General features: G+C 40.1%; 2 protein-coding genes across 2 annotated transcripts; both read left to right on the top strand.

Moving 5' to 3' along the window:
* Positions 1–561: 561 nt before the first annotated feature.
* Positions 562–4694, top strand: LOC115737920 (katanin p60 ATPase-containing subunit A1). The gene is made up of 7 exons (XM_030670335.2): positions 562–869; positions 1485–1959; positions 2426–2623; positions 3042–3286; positions 3405–3563; positions 3702–3789; positions 4204–4694. The coding sequence occupies exons 1-7, from the start codon at positions 748–750 to the stop codon at positions 4483–4485; spliced, it is 1569 nt and encodes a 522-aa protein (XP_030526195.1). The 5' UTR covers positions 562–747; the 3' UTR covers positions 4486–4694.
* A 7978-nt stretch (positions 4695–12672) lies between these two features.
* On the top strand, positions 12673–15038 carry LOC115738132 (gibberellin 3-beta-dioxygenase 1-like). Its single transcript, XM_030670664.2, has 2 exons — positions 12673–14023; positions 14194–15038. The coding sequence occupies exons 1-2, from the start codon at positions 13548–13550 to the stop codon at positions 14819–14821; spliced, it is 1104 nt and encodes a 367-aa protein (XP_030526524.1). The 5' UTR covers positions 12673–13547; the 3' UTR covers positions 14822–15038.
* The last annotated feature ends 2804 nt before the right edge of the window (positions 15039–17842 follow it).

Here is a 17842-nt window from a genome sequence, read left to right as displayed (position 1 = left end):
AAAGTGGCGACGAATGAAATTGATCGAGAATTTAAGGGTACATCCGTTTTGAGGGAAACTTTATGATAAACGAAGATATTTTTCTTGGAAATAACTTTCGAGGGAAACGGTTAGTTTTCATTTGTTTGGTAGTTCAGGAAAAGTGGCTTCTTACTTGCTAGCAAGGGAAGTTGTTTTTCCCTGATCTAAGTTGGGAGTTTTTCACCCACGAAAAACGTTTTTCTGTAGATCGACCAGTTTTCCGTCATCCAAACATCAGAAATTTGAAAAATGATTCTTCAGAAAACAGTTTTTTTTTGTCAATTTTACTTTATAATCTAGAATTATATATAAAAGAAAGTAAATCCTTCGGATTTGAATTTGAAACATGGATCTGGGCCTTTAGCAGTTCGAAAGGCAAAAGGGAGAAGTTAGGGGCCTACAGATCCAACGGTCGACAATCTTTTGCTCTTTATGTGAAACGATCAAAAGCCTCCCAAGGCCCAAATGCAATTCGAAAAACCTACGGACTGAGATAGTAAATAGCTCAAAGTGGCGAGGGCAAACGAGTCAATGCGCACACTTCCTCCCTCCTCGACTCCTAACCGTTGAAACGTCGCCGTCCGGCTTCTTCCTGCTTCGCCACGACTGTTTGGGAGAGAAGCTTGGAAGCTCTGGCTAGAGAGAGAGAGAGAGAAAGAGAGATTGATGTGAATCTGATCGAATACTGGAGTTGCAGAGATTGTATTAGAGAGAGAGAGAGAGAGGATGGTGGGAAGTAATGTCGCCGGATTGCAGGATCACTTGAAATTGGCGAGGGAGTACGCCCTAGAAGGTCTCTACGACACCTCCATCATCTTCTTCGACGGTGCCATTGCTCAGATCAACAAGTACTCGCTCTTTCTCTCTCCTCTCCCCCCCGTTTCAGTTCAGTTAAGCCTCTCGATTTCGTTGATGAGAAAAAGAGAAAACAAGAAAGAAAGAAAAACTTCCATCACTCGAAGTGAAAGGTGCTTCGAATTCGTGGATCTTCTTGTTCGTCATTTGATGCGTCGTTGTAGTTTCTGCATCTATGGATGATCGAGCAAGCGGTCGTATGCTGATGGGAGGCTGTAAATCGCGAGATGATGATAACTTGTAGCTACTCACTGCTTGTCTGGTGAATAGTGGATTTTCTCGAGGTTTGTTGTAGCTGTGGATACTTGTTTCGAGCTGAGCTAGAATTTTAACCCATTGCTTCGGTTTTTGATGATTTCTGTGGAAATGTAATTGAGCTTTGGATTCAATTTATTAGTTTGAAATTCATATGGTGTCATATTATGAATGGGGAGGATATGTAGGAAAGCTTGAGTTTTTTCAATGGCGTCCCCATTGTGTGAGGTTGGGCACTCTTTCCACCATACAAAAGACGTAGATAGCAGAGGGGATTCGTCCAGAAATTGGTGTCTAAAAGTGCGTCCCCTTTTTTTTTTTTCCTCCAAATTCTAATGTGCTTGTAATTTTAGGCACTTGAATACGGTTGATGATCCCTTTATTCGGGCAAAATGGATGAACGTGAAGAAAGCCTTATCTGAGGAAGCAGAAGTTGTAAAACAATTAGATGCGGAGCGAAGGGCTTTCAAAGAAACTCCCAGTGGTCGGCGCCCTTCTTCACCTCCAATCAATGCCAAGTCCTCTTTTGTTTTCCAACCGCTGGATGAATACCCAACTTCCTCTGGAGCTCCCACCATGGACGATCCTGATGTGTGGAGGCCACCGAGTAGGGATCCTACTGGTAGAAGACCTGCAAGGGCTGGTCAAGTGGGCATGAGGAAGTCGCCACAAGATGGGACATGGGCTCGTGGTGCTACTGCTAGGACAGGTGCCTCTGCACGTGGGGCAAAGGCTGGTGGTTCAAGCAAGAGTAATACAGGTATCCGAGCATCTTCTCTTGGAAAGAAAGGCACTGGTTCTGGCAAATCTGCCAAAGCTGATTCTGGGGTAATTCTCTTTTACGAAACTTTCAAGACAATGTGAAATCAAGTAAACCGTATGTACTTGGTGATATAGTGATATCTATGGGGAATTTGATGTCTGTGTGACTGTGTAGGTTTGGGCATGCTTCCGTGCATATCCCATATGCTTGTTGTAGTTTCATGTTTCTTGCTAAAGAATTGCCGTAGCTTATTTCGCTCCATTGTTGCATTAATTTTTAGGGGGGGATTCTTCTATTAATTTGAATTTCTTAGCAGCTATGAATGACAAGTCACTAGAGAAGCTTTGCGGTACATATCTGCCGAAAAATTGATCGATAATTGGTTTGTGTCATACGTAAACTGTATTCTTATCCTTTTACTATTCTCAGCTTCTGGAGATTATGTATTTACATTATTTCTCGAATGAAATGTGATGTTCTCTGTTTGCTTCGAGTTTGATTTAAGATGTTTTCACTGTGCGCAACTTTTAGAACGGTGATGCTGAAGATGGAAAGTCAAAGAAGGGACAGTATGAGGGACCTGATCAGGACTTGGCTGCAATGCTTGAGAGGGATGTCTTGGAGACTACCCCAGGAGTGAGATGGGATGATGTCGCTGGACTGAGCGAAGCAAAGAGACTTTTAGAGGAAGCTGTTGTGCTTCCTTTGTGGATGCCCGAATATTTTCAGGTATTGCTTGAGCTCATGAAGTGCAATCTATGTGCTACTTTGCTTTGGATCTGAATCCAAGTACATATTGATGATGCTAACAGTTATTTTAGTTTCCAAGTTTTTGTAAAATTATCTTTTGAAAAGTGTGAATTTGAAGTACACTTTTATTACTTTAGGAAAAATTGGTTGATAAATTAAGGAGAGAGTAAGCATTAGAATGGCCACTAGCCATTATAGAAGTACTTAACAGCGTGGGTTAGCAAAGATTGAGGAGCCTAGAACTGCGGTACTGAAGGTGACGGGTGCCTGGGGGAGTCCGTTAGGTGGGAAATGGGTAATCAAGCTGGAGTAGTTCCTGCTATTATTGTCTAAAAAGTTGGATTATTCCTATGACTGGGTACTATGAGCTCTATCCTTAAAATGCATTCATTCACAGGGAATCAGGAGACCTTGGAAAGGCGTTCTAATGTTTGGCCCTCCCGGAACGGGAAAGACCCTCCTTGCAAAAGCTGTAGCTACTGAATGTGGTACTACTTTTTTCAATGTTTCATCTGCTACGTTGGCTTCTAAATGGCGTGGGGAGAGTGAGCGCATGGTACGGTGCTTGTTTGATCTTGCTAGAGCCTATGCTCCAAGTACCATTTTTATTGATGAGATCGACTCTCTCTGCAACGCTCGGGGGTAAGTTTGATACTTGGAGTGAGATAAGATTCTTAGCCTAATGTCAGAAAAAGGACTAAATCCCTCAAATCTTTTTGGCATTTACTTGTATCTGACTTTCAAAAGTTCCACTGTTCAGGGCTTCAGGGGAGCATGAATCATCCAGAAGGGTTAAATCCGAACTTCTTGTTCAAATAGATGGTGTTAGCAATAGTTCGACAAATGAAGATGGGACTCGCAAGATAGTGATGGTTTTAGCAGCAACTAATTTCCCGTGGGATATAGATGAGGCACTCAGGTTGTTCTTGTATTTCATTATATTTTTAGCTGTGTGGCATTTTGAAATTTGTTATTACCTACAAAACCCTTCTCCATAAATGGTCGCTGTTCAAGTTTCCTTATCATGCATTTGTTGCTTCTTCCTAATGATTTGCAGGAGGCGGCTTGAAAAGAGGATATATATTCCCCTTCCAAACTTTGAAAGCCGTAAGGAACTTATTCGTATCAACTTGAAGACCGTCGAGGTAAGCTACTCAATCAAGGCCATATCACTAACTTGTCAAACACTCAATTGATATCTCTTCACACTGATGTATGATATTGCTTGAGATCATTTCATATGAGAAGTGATGCTGGGGAATGATAACGGGCGCCCTGTAGTTTTTTTTTTATTCACTTGCTCTGCAGTATGAGCCTCGTACAGAGCTGCGCCCTAATATGATGAGAAGAAGAGTTATGGATTATGTGTCTTATTTTTCACATCATAAAAAGAATGTACGAAAAGAGTCATTTGAGTCATGCAGGAGTGTTTAAGAGCAACCATGTCTTATTATTAGCTCGAAGCCATTTGTGTTACTGAGTTTTTGTAAGGAGCCGTCTAGGTTTGCTTATATTGGCTCAAAATCACTTTGAAAGTGTGCTTCATGGTTCTGTATCAGGTGGCTGCTGATGTAAACATCGACGACGTAGCTCGACGAACTGAAGGATACAGTGGGGATGATCTTACGAATGTTTGCCGGGATGCCTCCATGAATGGAATGAGGCGTAAGATAGCTGGAAAGACTCGGGATGAAATTAAGAACATGTCCAAGGATGAGATCTCGAAGGACCCTGTGGCGATGTGTGACTTTGACGAGGCCTTGGTGAAGGTACAGCGAAGTGTTTCTGCAGCTGATATCGAGAAGCACGAAAAGTGGTTTGCAGAATTTGGGTCAGCATAAAGAATGTCACTGCATCGCAAAGAAATCTTGATCTCTTGGTGTTCGTGTTAATGGTTCTTCCCCTGTCCACCGAATTTGGCATATATCGAGTCAAAAACTTCATCACGAATGGTGTGACGTGCATTCGATTTGTAACCAGTTATGTATTTGTACTATGACAGTTCTTCAGAACATTTATCAATCTTACATTGGTTCATTCCTTGATTGTATCCTATGTTGTGACATTTTACTCTAGCCCATCTCGTTTGGCTGGGAGTGCTTGAGGATCTCACGCCTCCAGATGGAAAAACGTCGATGGAGGAGAGAACGCGTCTTTACCTATTTTTCACGTCTGCTTTCTAATGGTCAATATGTATGACAAACAAATAGTTCGTCAAGAGATCACAATCATCTCCAGAAGCTTAATTTCATAGGATATGTTCTTTGGGAAACATCGAGGATCGACCATTCTTTTTCTGCTTCCAGGAAGTTCCATTCTAGGCGGGAACTTTTGTTTCCAGTAGCTTCGATACTGAAGTTGTTTGATCCCAAAAGAGCAAAAGAATTCAACGAGCGATCGAGAACGGGCAGAGAATACAAATTTGGAGAGAGCAATACTGATAAAAACTGGCTGAGATTGGAGAGGAAGGTAAGAAAGGAGAACGGCAAATAGAAGGATATATACAGTGATTGCTCTGGTCCTCCATCAATTGTTCATTACCCTGCGATCTCAGCACTAGTAGGAAATCCCAAAAGGTCTCAACAAAATAAGCTAATAAATATCGACTGTTTATGCAAGTTTTTCTTCACGTGCACTCACATTAACTCTACTGATACTGAATGTAAATTTCAATTTTACTCGCAATTAACGGTTAAATTAATTCGCCGCGCATATTTACTGGATAATGGTAATGACCATGCCGTGGTGGTAACGATGTTGAAGACGGAGGTTATGAAAGCTGATGTTCTAAAATGCTCTAATTTGATTGCCTTCAGCTTTGTTTCTTCTGCTGTCCCACATGAATCGATGTTAAACTTCTTCAGCTTCGTCCATCTTTGGCTTATCCAGTTACGTACTCACAGCAAACCTCGACTTATTTTTTTAATCTTTTGCAAGGCCCCCCCCATTTTTTTTTGTTGAGAAAATGGTACAAATGGTTCTTGAATTTTGACTCAATGTGCAATGTAATCCTCGAACATTCAATTTGACTAATATGGTCCCTGAACTTTAGCTCAATGTGCAATGTGGTCCATGAATTTTTAATTCATTCAATGTGTTCCTCGGACTTTTGGAACATGTTGAACTTAGTCCCTGACATATTGATCAAATTAAAAGTTTAAATACCACATTACATATTGGGCTAAAGTTCAGGGACCATAATGGTCAAATTAAAAGTTCGAGGATCACATTGAATCAAAGTTCGGGGACTGTTTATGTTATTATCCCTTTTCTTTCTTCCAATCTAAATTGTTCATCTGATTTGCTTTGGTTAGAACTCAAAGAAGATGATGGAAACAGTTGTCGACCTGATTAATCTAGTTTCCCGTACAAAGTTTGGGGAAGACTAAACACCAACTAATTAACGATTAGCGCCAAATCAAAAACAAAAATAGATAATATTGAAAAATAAAACGCTTAGGATGCCATGTGAACGATCCGTGGATTTGAACTTCTTGAATCAGGCGCTGGTTCCTTTTAGTCTTACAAATAGATTGCCGAGATAAGTCAAGGAATCAAGATTGAATTGAAACGTCACGGGCATGCGACGCTGACATGATATTCGGAGCAACATAGATCAAGCTTCCATATATCAAATCATGGATGAATGTGTCCATACCTATGTCTAGTGAGAATCTGAATGTCTTTATGTTCACTAGGTTACATTGTTTTTTTTTCTTTTCTGCAATTATTTTTAACAATATAGATTATTGGGTACCCAAACATATGGAAAAAGTACCAAAAAAGTCTTAAACCTATTGCAGTAGTATCAATTTAGTTCTAAAACTTTTAATTAGACCAACTTAATCAACCTGTTGCATTTGTACCAATTGAATCATTCGGGTTAATTTTGGTTAAAACTAGTTGACGTAGACATTTTTTAATAATATTTTACTATTTTTTTGATTTTTTTGATTTCTTCTTTTCTTTTCAGTTTTATAACTTTTTTTTAGGCTAAGGGCTGAGGGTAGGAAAGGACCGTGACGCCCTTGCTTTGGCTAGTAAAGCCGTGTAAGGACACAACTGTTGGAGAAACATCTCGTAAAATATTTTGATGATTTCTAAACTATCCTTTGGTACTTTATTTACCTTTGGTGTGCAGATGTTTCATATAATGGCTAAGGATCACGTTATGGCCATCAAATAAAATCACGTGAAGACTGAAGCACTTTCATGTAAACATACGCTGGGGATTCTAAAAGATCTCGTCACTGGATATGTGATATCGGAGCTTGAAAGATTATGTCACACAAGGAGTATAAAGTCCATATGAGCTAATGTTTGAGAAAGATCGGCTGAAGTTGTCCATGCTTGATGGAAAAGGCCAACGGAAGGATTTCTATCTTCTAGGGAACGGTCCACTGTCGTGTTAGAGTACATCAAAAAGTTGTCAATGTGGAACAACAGCTAAGGAACTATTTTAGGCAAGTCCAGTCTGACATGGGAAAAGCTGCTTCAATGTGAGGACAATATTTCCCATTGAACTCCAACAGCTCTTTTGACTCTCCGTGGATGTTCAAACGGCTAGATTGCTGAAGCTTGTAAAAGGAGGATGTCTTGAAGGTCAAAGATATACAAGGGCAGGAAAAACTGATTGAATATCAAAGTGTTGCTCTAGAATTTATTTCAGTTGAAAAGCTTAAGTGTAAAAGATCTTGCGATCACTGGTAGCCTTGTAATCGTGCAAAAACAAGTGTACATCTATGAGTGTTGAGGCTATATCAAGATAGTGTGATCTATTGTATGAAAGATTAGCTCGCGAACTATTTATAACTTGTGATGCAGTTTATTAATGTGTTCCAGCACGTGTCATGGCCGTTAGTTGTGTGGAATGGACGTAGGCTTGGTATAGAAGTCAAACCACTATATATCCGGTATGCCAATCTTTTCTATTTTATTATTCTACTTGCACACATTCATATACTGTTTAGCAAAATATTTGCTTATCGGATCTTTTTCATATCACTTTTGGTTTTCTGCATTATTTGAAAAAGATTCAAAACAACCTATTAACCCTCCTCTAAGTTGCATTATTAGCCCCAACAATAGCGGCCCTTGCCCAATGCCGGTGAAGGTCGGCTGACGGACTTGTGGGCCCATAGTAAAAGAAGAAGAAGAAGAAGAAGAAGAAGAAGAAGAAGAAGAAGAGCAAACATAATAGAAAAGAAAAAAAGAGAAAAACCAAAAATTACAAAAAATTCAAAAAACCATTAAAGTATTATTTTAAAAATGTTCACGTCGGTATCAACCATGTCATGTAGGATGATGGCTTGCATCCATATTAGTGATTTCCAGTTAAGATTGGCCCGATGGACTAAATTAGTATAAATGCTAAAAGAGTTTAGAACTAAATCGGTCTACTTAAAATGTTAAGAATTGGTACCAGTGCAATATGTTTAGGACTTTCTTGATTATTTTTCCCCAAACATACCGCTTGGCTAATCCTAGATGTTCATAAACCCACACATCCTCATGCATTGAGTAAACATGCTCCACCAAGGTGGTCGGCATGACACCCCAAGTAGTCAGTTATTCTGAATGAGAGATGTTGTAATTCGAACACGAACTTATCACATCGCTCCGCTATTTGGCCGGCCTCTTGGGGTTAAGAATTTTCTTACATTTCTTGAAGCTTACAACGATTCTTTTCCCAAACTACTTTTTCACCGTTTTTGTTTTCTTCTGTTTTGAATTTGCAGGACAATGTAATGGTGGTTGAAACAACCAAAGATTGTTTTATATTGAAAATTCAGAGTAACGATGGAGTGTTGACGCATACAACTTCCAAGTTCCAATCACGGTCGTCAAGGATGTTGGAGCTTAGTGTGCAACTTGTCACTGGTTTTGGATATTTCTAAGCCCTAAGCATGGGAAACAAGAACGTCATATCCAGAAAACAAAAGAAAAAACAGATCTACAGCTGCACAAACAATAAAATTATATTAGAGAGAGAGAGAGAGAGAGAGAGAGAGAGAGAGATTAACAAATCTGCATGGCGCATGCAACCCCGATTAAAGAATGCTTAACGAGTAATTTCCCTGTCAAGTACCGGGAGAATGTCTGAACATACGTTGGAAGAGCAAACAGATTAAGAATGAATCCAAGCATCGGAATCGGCCAGCCTTCGTCCACTAGTATCCCCATTATAAAAACCCATCTTTTCGAATTGTTACATTCTAGGGTTTCAAGCGAATGATCATTGATTTTATGTGGGGAACCCCAAAGGAAAACATCACGGCTTCATGCATGTGTTTGAATAGAATAACTATAGCCAGGACATACATAACTACGCACATAGACATGGACATCTTGGCTGCCAACTCAGCTATTTGTCCGGATCTTAGTTGGACATATACTAGTATGTTGGCCAAAGGGTCAATAATTCTTTGCATATCTTCTCCAAGACTATACTAAAGTTCATAATCCCTGCAGGAAATATTGCCAACCTGTGAGTAATGTGATTGGTCTGTAATTGGATGAAGAAACGACAAACATGCCAACTACTTTTGATCTGATCTCATCTGCTAACGTATTGAGAAATCGAAATGAATAGGAATGAAATAGAAGTCATAGATATCCTCATAGTTTAGGGTTATACCCATTTCCCTTTATTCTTAAAATGACTTTTGAAATTATTAATTCAGTAATGGTATCGAAATATGACATCAATTAAATAAGTATGAAAGAACGTGATGACACTATTTTATTAAATCTACTCTCATCAAGTTCATACCCTACTTGCTGAATGAATAATAAGCATCCATAGATGTCATTATCACGAATGTCAAAATTGGAAATGTAATTATATGTGTAAATCGAAATAAAGAGTGATATCAAAATCATTGGGACTCTTTTCTTTTATTAGGGTTCTACTCTCTTAATGATTCAACCTAGAATTGGGGTGGCAGCCTCAGAATCATTGTGCATGATAATAAAACAAGATTGACCACATCTTAGTGCATGTAGCTTTGTCTCCAGAGCATTGATAGGAATCGATAACGGGCATCCTATTGGCCAAGGGAAATGGACATCAGCGTCTTCTCACCACTTGGTCCTGTTTTTTGCACCTCACAGTTGGATGGATTTCTTTCCACCATGGTTTGTCAGTCCACTGACTTGACAAATTCGAGCAAAAATGTTTTTTGACTTTGAAGGAGACGAATGATTCCGAAATTGAACATTGCAATTGCAAATTTAGGAAAAAAGAACGAATTTGAAGAGGATTACGAGAAGGGCAGGCAAGTTTGGATTTTGTCATCATGTGGATATATATGGATTTCATCTCAGCTTGTGCGTGTCCCAAATAAATGGTGCATAATCTGCTTGAGTGACATGAAACAACCTCTCTCTCTCACTCTCACTCTCTTTCTCTATCTATCTAAGTGGAGCATTATAATCTCAAAGCGCATAAGCTCTTTTTCCTTTCATTTATAGTTCCTGCGACCTGACAAGATGGCAGCATATATATGCAAACACACGTTTATCGTCGAGACATCTAACAAGAAGCATTGACATGTTAAATTAAGCCGGTAAATGAAGACCCCATGTACATAAAAATAAATTAAGTCCCGCGGATAAGGGGAGAATTACAAAAAAAAAAAAGGGTTTTAAATCGTTGCAATCGTGCCAATTTAATCCTAAACCTTTTGCATTTGTCTCAGTTCAGTCCATCCATCCAATTGTGGCCGATCGGCAATGACGTGGCACTACCCGTATTGGCGTGGATTTTTTTTAAATAACATTCACATAATATCTTAATATTTTTATATATTGTTTTTCTTTTCTTTTATGTAATTTTGTTTTTGAACTTAGGGCCGCCGAGAGTCGGGATGCCCTCACCGGATCTGGCCAGGCTTGGTCTGGCTGGCAACCCCAGCCGGCCCCAAGTCTAGAAAAAAATTAAAACTACAGAAAAGAAAAGAAAAAAAATAGAAAAGGAATTATAAAAAAACTCAAAAAATTATTAAAAAAGTTCACGTCGGCGCCAGCTAGCCAAAATTGATCGGATGGATTGAATTGGCACAAATGTAAAAGGCTTACGACAGGATTGGCAAAAAAAAAATGGTTTAGGATTGAATTTGCACAATTGTAATATATTTAGGACTTGTTTTGTTAATTTTCCCTGTAGACAAGCGATGTGTGATTCTTTAATAAGAACAAAATGGGTTGAACTAATTTTTTTTTTTGATAATTCTCCCTTTCCAAAGGTAGCATTCATCTACTTTTAGCGCCATTTCTAATTGAAACTTCCATTGAACTCCTCATTGGGCAAGAAAAAATGAAAAATTCTGAATATTTGTCTTTCGGTTTTAGTGTGAAATCCTGTTAAACCCAGATTGGCACAAGGAAAGAATAAGTTTTGTTTTGTGGTGACCTAGTCACTCCACCTTTTTGGCGCAACTTACTCTCTTCACGGTTGAGATTAACAAAGCCCCAATGGCCTTCAAAGGAGGAGAACATCATGACAAAACCAAGCATGAATAAGTCCAGACATCATCATGGGATTTCACTATGTATGTCTTCATAGTCTTGCAAAGTTTCTGCTCTTTCACATGGCGTAGCATCTTGGGTACCATTTTGTTGGTCCAAATTTGAGGTCTTACCCCGTCGTCAATTAAACCCACTAACCAAAAGGTGAAAAAGAAGAAGAAGAAGAAGATGGGAGTCAACCATCTCCTTTATCCTTTCGACAAGTGCTTCCTTAGACCCACATTGGTAAGTGCTACATGCTTTCTCGAACGTAAATCAGTTTGAACTTCACTTTCATTAGGATGTAGAAAAGTTCCTTTGCTCCCCCTACAGGCTTTTTCCTATTGCAACAAGAGACCTTTGGAAGAAGTAATCGATTCAACAAAGATTTTTATCTCGATTACCATGTTGGCAAATGATGTCGCCTCCGACATATAATTGGAGCTCTAATGTAAGTGTAAATGTTGGAGTCTCTTAGATCTATGTGGGCAAGTTTGTCTTTTCTTGCATTTCTTGCGGAATCGAGCAATAATCTATGGTTTTACTGTTGAGTACCTTTTGAAATAACAGTGGTTATATAAGAAAACTGACCCTGGAGTGATGCTGGAGTATCCTTAACTGAACTCAAAGCAAGAGTCTTGCACAGCACAGCCTTCAATGTTTTTCACACTTTTATATTCCCCTTCGATCACAGTTTAAGACAGTTTATATATCATAAAACCCTCTTGGGACCCTACTTATGTTGCAGAAATTTGTCGAAACATTTCACATGAAACAGTATGAATGATGCTTTGTGACAGGAGATCACGTGGATATCAAGTTCTTTCTGCCATTTTGACCATAGACAGACCTAAACAGAATCAATCCCCGGGTTTTTCCAATCTAGCCGAAGAATGATGAAATTGGAAATCTAGCCGATGGTTCAATCTTTCATCCTCGCAAGGCGGGGAGAAAGCATATTGAATGTTAAACGTTCAATTTCCACGAAACTAACAGAGTTTCACCACAGCCATAATGTGAAATTCGTTGTGTGTCTCCTCTGAAGTGCACTCTTGCAGGACTATTGTGCAAATGTAACAGCACGTTTCGCATTCGTCCCATGTGTCAGGCTCATCCCATGAATCCTGCAATCGGTTTCGCCCGATGATGATCTCGAAATTATCGTGTTGTTTCTGTTCTGTCATTTGATGCCTACCATAAAGAATACAGAGAGAAGGCCAAACAAAGGGACAAAACCGACCAAACGAAAATCTCTACTTCCTGTTCGAGATTGACATCTATGCTGCTCTAATATTTCAGGAACGTTGCTAACCAAAGCCAATAAACACTTGTATTTTTCACAGAAATATCAGCTACAGTTTCATCATATACTTCCCCAGAGGACAAGAATCCAACCTCGTCCACAAGCAAAATGGAGAAACCACAAGCAACAGTCAAATATTCTTTAGCAGAAAATCCAGAAACCCATTCACGTAATGCAAAATGTTTGTGGCTTTGAAGGGTGTTTGGTAGCCCACGTGGGACATCTAGGACAATCAAACACTAATGTAATCTCAGAGTGCACTGAGGCTTTATTGCTTTTCATGGAAATGATCGAATATACGTGAAGATATAAATGGGAGCACTAACTGGTGGACAGACCAGAATGCCCTTCCTTGCCAATCTCTAGACTAGAACAAGTTGAGAACAACTGATCAAAGACCTGACTTACCATGTCCTTGTCAGACTCATGGAAACAGAGCAGTACCAAGAATAAGCTGCAAGCGAATGTTGTGCACCTCCATGAAGGAACTCATTCAGTTTAAACAGGTCAAGTTGAGGACAAGAATCTCTATAAACCTCAAAGCCAATTTCACAGACTTCAAAAGGGCAAGTGGAAGGGCAATTTGAAGTTATATCCAGGTCATAGAAGGAATTGTACTTTGGTGGAAAAGGTCGATCACGACGAAAATGGGGGTGGATATTGATGTGCATGTGTTCCTACTTGAGGACAAAACAAATGCACATGGAGAGAGAGAGAGAGAGACTCCCTTCCATGGAAGCTCTGTGGCTTGGGAAGTTAAGATGCCTTTCCTTTCCTTCAGTTATATTGTTTGTAAAGGACAACGACTGTCCTCACCATTTTTGTTCTTTCTATTGTCCAATGTGAAATGCTCACTTTTGTTTCATTTCTTGTCTCCTTCCAATTAATGCCATAGCCCCAGCACCACGCAGCACTGAGAAACCAGAGCTCCATCATCTCTATATAAACTTAGTACTATACCATTTCATATCGAATAACAATTACGTTCACTTTACTCTGTCCATTTGTAAACTGTATCTCAACCGAAAACCCGACATCCAACACACACCCTGTTTCTCCGCAAGCACTCTGCCCTGTTTCCCTCTCCCCACTATGCCTTCCAGGCTCTCAGATACCTTCAGAGCGTACCCTGTCGAACCCCATCATAAACAAGTCGACTTTAGTTCAGTGAAAGAATTGCCGGACTCGTATGCATGGACAGAACTTGATGAGTACCCTTCTTCTCACTGTCCTAGCAAAGAGACTTTGCCGGTCGTCGATCTCAATGACCCGAATGCCCTAAAGCTAATAGGCCATGCATGCAAAAGTTGGGGCGTGTTTCAAGTCACGAACCATGGCATACCAGAGGAACTTCTTCACGATGTCAAGTGCGCTGCCAAGAACCTTTTCTCTCTGCCGGTGCCGCAAAAGCTCAAGGCATCTCGTTCCCCAGAAGGCATCTCGGGTTATGGAGTCGCACGGATTTCTACCTTTTTCCCTAAGCAAATGTGGTCTGAAGGTTTCACCATTATGGGGTCACCAATGGAACATGCTCGGCAACTTTGGCCCCAGGGTTACAGCCTATTCTGGTACTAATCCATGACCATGTACATGTCGCAACTCACAAATTTTCTGTTTCAAGCTACTGAGGGACAGTGTCTAAAGATCAAATCTCCCAGTTCACTCTTTGTTTAACCTTCATTTGTCTAGCTCCTTTACTATCTTTGAAGTGCTTAACTTTCTCCGTTATTTGCTGCAGTGATGTGATTGAACAGTACCAGCAAGAGATGAAGCAGCTAGCAGGAAGGTTGATGTGGCTTATGCTTGGCTCTTTGGGGTTGACAAAGGAAGACATCAAATGGAGCGGCCCAAAAGGAGAATTCACAGGTGCAGTTGCTGCTTTGCAATTGAATTCTTACCCTGCTTGCCCGGACCCAGACAGGGCGATGGGTCTTGCTGCTCACACAGACTCCACGCTCCTCACAATTCTTTATCAAAATAACACAAGTGGCTTGCAAGTGCTTAAAGAGGGCAGTGGATGGATCACAGTACCTCCACTTTCCGGTGCACTTGTCGTTAATGTGGGGGACCTCTTTCACATACTATCAAATGGCTTATACCCGAGTGTCCTCCATCGAGCAATGGTTAACCGAGCAGAGCACCGGTTATCAGTCGCGTATCTATATGGACCCCCGAGTTGGGTTCAAGTCTCGCCTCTACCAGAACTAATAGACTCTAATCATCCTCCACTTTACAAGCCAGTGACTTGGAGCGAGTACCTTGGGACCAAGGCAAAACATTTCAACAAAGCACTGTCATTAGTTCGGCTATGTGCTCTTGTAAACGGACTACCTGATGTAAGTGATGGTACCGTGAAAGTCCGCTAAATTTTTCTCTAGCTATTGCACCTCGAAGTGTGTATTGGTCGGCAAAATCAGAGGAAATGAATTCCTGAGGATTCTAGTGTGTAAGTTAAACGACGAACCGGATGAGCTCCCATGAGAATGACCCCAAGGAATGAGAAATTGTGTCGAATCATAAAAGCGAGATGCAAACAAAAAGACAGCTTTTTTGTCCATTTGAATATTCAGGTCAAGGAACAAAAAAAAAAAAAAAAAAAGACAGCTTTTTTGCCCATTTGAATATTCAGGTCAAGGAACAAAAAAAAAGAAAAAGAAAAGAAAAAGACAGCTTTTTGCCCAACGAAAATGACAAAGATCAAGATAAAAAGTGTAGGACGAAATGTCCATCAAATGAAGCTTGGACAAATGAAGATAATTACAAGTATTTCTTGCAAAGGGGAATTTGACCAATGACAATTTTTTCAATCAGAAGTTAACTGAGAATGTGAGGCCATGACATTTGACAGCAAGAGCAACAGATCACGACTCTCTCTCTCTCTCTTTCTCTTGAAGTTGAAGCCATGTGCAATATTTTCCATTTTGTCTACTCAAGAGATCATCAGGCAGTTGTTTACCATTTTGCTACTCTTTTGTTCTTTTTGTTTCTCACCTGCATAAACTAAGCTGCGCTCGCGGAAACAAAAAGCTTTCAAATTTTCCTTCACCTAATCTACCTGACTAACTCCATCATCCAAATGAATGAGTTTGTGAGAACTTCGCTGAATTTCATTACTACTAGATCCATAGAGCAAACTGCTAACCATGGTAAAAGATAACGAGGAACACGGATATGCCATTGCTAATCTAGGAGAAGTACCACACATCAGATTCCAAATCTGAGAAGAAGTACCTCATAGAGGCGCAGAAAGCGAATTCTTGTCCTTCTCTTGTTCTCTCCATGCTCAGGGGTCTCAGTCTTGATCCTCCACAGATTGAAAATTGCCAGCTGCTCCGGCCATGATAGCATATCACAGAAAATAAGAAGCTCTGAAAAGAATGCTGTGAAATGTAAGTATTCTCTGCTAGCTTATTCAAAAAGGACCAAGGCTTTTGATGACAAACAGTAGATTCCTCTGCATATTATTCATTAAGGTTTTTTCTTTGTGCTACTTCTGAGGTTGATGGCTATGCTATTCAAAAAGGCGAATCTATTCATGACTAGAGAAGCATAAGTCATAAGCAACACAACCTTGTGGTGGTTTTGGCCACTGATTTCTTTCCAATGTGGACAATAAGAGAGTTCTGCTCCTTCCGCACCCGTTGTTGTCCAACAAATCTGCTCAATTTGTTCTCAAGAAAGGCTTTTGCTCCTCCTGATCAACTCCATGTCAGACCGAGTGTCTATGCCATGTCCAAATGCCGCAGCGCAGCAGATAAATCATGACTCGGCCTAGCAAACACAAAGCGACTCTGAACAAAACACAATTTCATCCTCATAATTCGCTTGGCTTGCTCAATCATGTACACCGCGAAGCACCTTGGCCAGTTCATCTGATAGTTTCTCATTGTGACCTGCCCAACCGATGGCAAAACATCAACTTTTTGATCCCCCACTCAGTTAGCCACCCAACATTTTGGTAACTGAAAGAAACCAATTTTGACCAAAAACTGGGAAAACTAACCGATTATATGATCCTTACCTTAGCTGACATTATGCGGTTTCGAGCTGCTAAAAACCAGAACGATGAGCAGTCACATTACATACATCAATTTCAAGGGATCATGAACAATTCTTCCATGGGGACATACTCGTGCAGGTGCGGACAAATCAAAGGAGCGAATGAGGAAAGCTTAACTCCAGAGCCCACATAGTTCGGACAATCACGAGAAGACAAAGGCAACTACGCATTAAAATCGATGCCGAGTGCGTGAGAAAAGCCGATGTTTGTAGCTACAATTTGGATACCAAGTCTATAAATGAGCAAACAGAAACGACCCCAAAACGTTGCTGAGATAGAGAGAGAAGATCACTTGAAGCTGCGTAACTTTGCTGAAGCTGAAGAATTCACCAACGAGCTCGACGAAAACGTAAAATATTATACAAAAAGCTCCAGTGGCGCCGTTCGGTCTCTGATATAGTTGGAAAATTCATTCCTTACGGTCCTATACATTCCAATTTTGCTGACGTGATCCTCTACTTTTGCACGGAATTTCAACGTAATATCTTCGATCAGTTGCAGTTTCAAATTCGTTGACGTGGCGATTGAGAAGTTATCTACGTATAAGTTGTTGGCTGGGTTCACTCCCATATGGAGTAAGCCTAATGAATTGCAAGCCTGTAGGCTTGAGCCTATATAATACTATATATGAAGAAGCAGGGTTTCTCACTATTTTATGTATCGTAGTTGCAAAAGATGTTCTTTTTCAGACGAGTAGCAAGAGAGGAAGAGTGAAGAAAATCTAGAAGAGGGTGCCGTCCGGATTTCATCGAGCTTACATCAGAGGTTGATTCGTGGTCCAATTGCTCGCGACGCATTGCTCTCGGATCTGATTGGTTTGATTTTCACCTAGATATTCTTTCATTGGGTTTGTCGTAGGTAGAACTACACCTGCGTTTTGGTGAGATTTATCCTTGATCTCTTGCGAATTCATGTGTATCACCAAGAATGGTGTTCTTGATGTATTTGCTGTTATGTACCTCTAGTATTAACTAGAGAAGAACATTGTCTACCCAATTTGTTGATAGTAAAGTTTTTGGATGGACTTCGATCTCGTGGTTTTTTATCTCCTCACATCGGAGAGATTTTCCGTATAAAAATTCCCTTGTGTTCGTGGTTGCTTGGTGTTTATATATTCTGTCATATATATATTGCTCTATTATATTGTTTTCTATTAGGTTTGCACAAGAAGAGAGATTTCTTTATTCCGTTGCGCTAATTCGTTATTGTTTGGACTATCGCTGATCTCCTAATAAAGTGGTATCGGAGCGTTGGTTATTGATGGATTCTTGTGCCTTGTGTTAAAGATGGAAACGGATACGAGTAGAATAGTTACATTGATGTTTCC

Source organism: Rhodamnia argentea, chromosome 8 (assembly GCF_020921035.1).
Source record: "Rhodamnia argentea isolate NSW1041297 chromosome 8, ASM2092103v1, whole genome shotgun sequence".
In the NCBI taxonomy this organism is placed as follows: Eukaryota; Viridiplantae; Streptophyta; class Magnoliopsida; order Myrtales; family Myrtaceae; genus Rhodamnia; species Rhodamnia argentea.
This window is presented reverse-complemented; position numbering and strand designations above follow the sequence as displayed.

Excerpts from the sequence above, each read along its gene's own strand:
- LOC115737920 (XM_030670335.2), top strand. The coding sequence starts at position 748 with ATGGTGGGAAGTAATGTCGCCGGATTGCAGGATCACTTGAAATTGGCG. Across the intron at positions 870-1,484 it reads GCCATTGCTCAGATCAACAA|GCACTTGAATACGGTTGATG; the intron begins GTACTCGCTCTT and ends TTGTAATTTTAG. Across the intron at positions 3,790-4,203 it reads TCAACTTGAAGACCGTCGAG|GTGGCTGCTGATGTAAACAT; the intron begins GTAAGCTACTCA and ends GTTCTGTATCAG.
- LOC115738132 (XM_030670664.2), top strand. The coding sequence starts at position 13,548 with ATGCCTTCCAGGCTCTCAGATACCTTCAGAGCGTACCCTGTCGAACCC. Across the intron at positions 14,024-14,193 it reads CAGGGTTACAGCCTATTCTG|TGATGTGATTGAACAGTACC; the intron begins GTACTAATCCAT and ends TATTTGCTGCAG.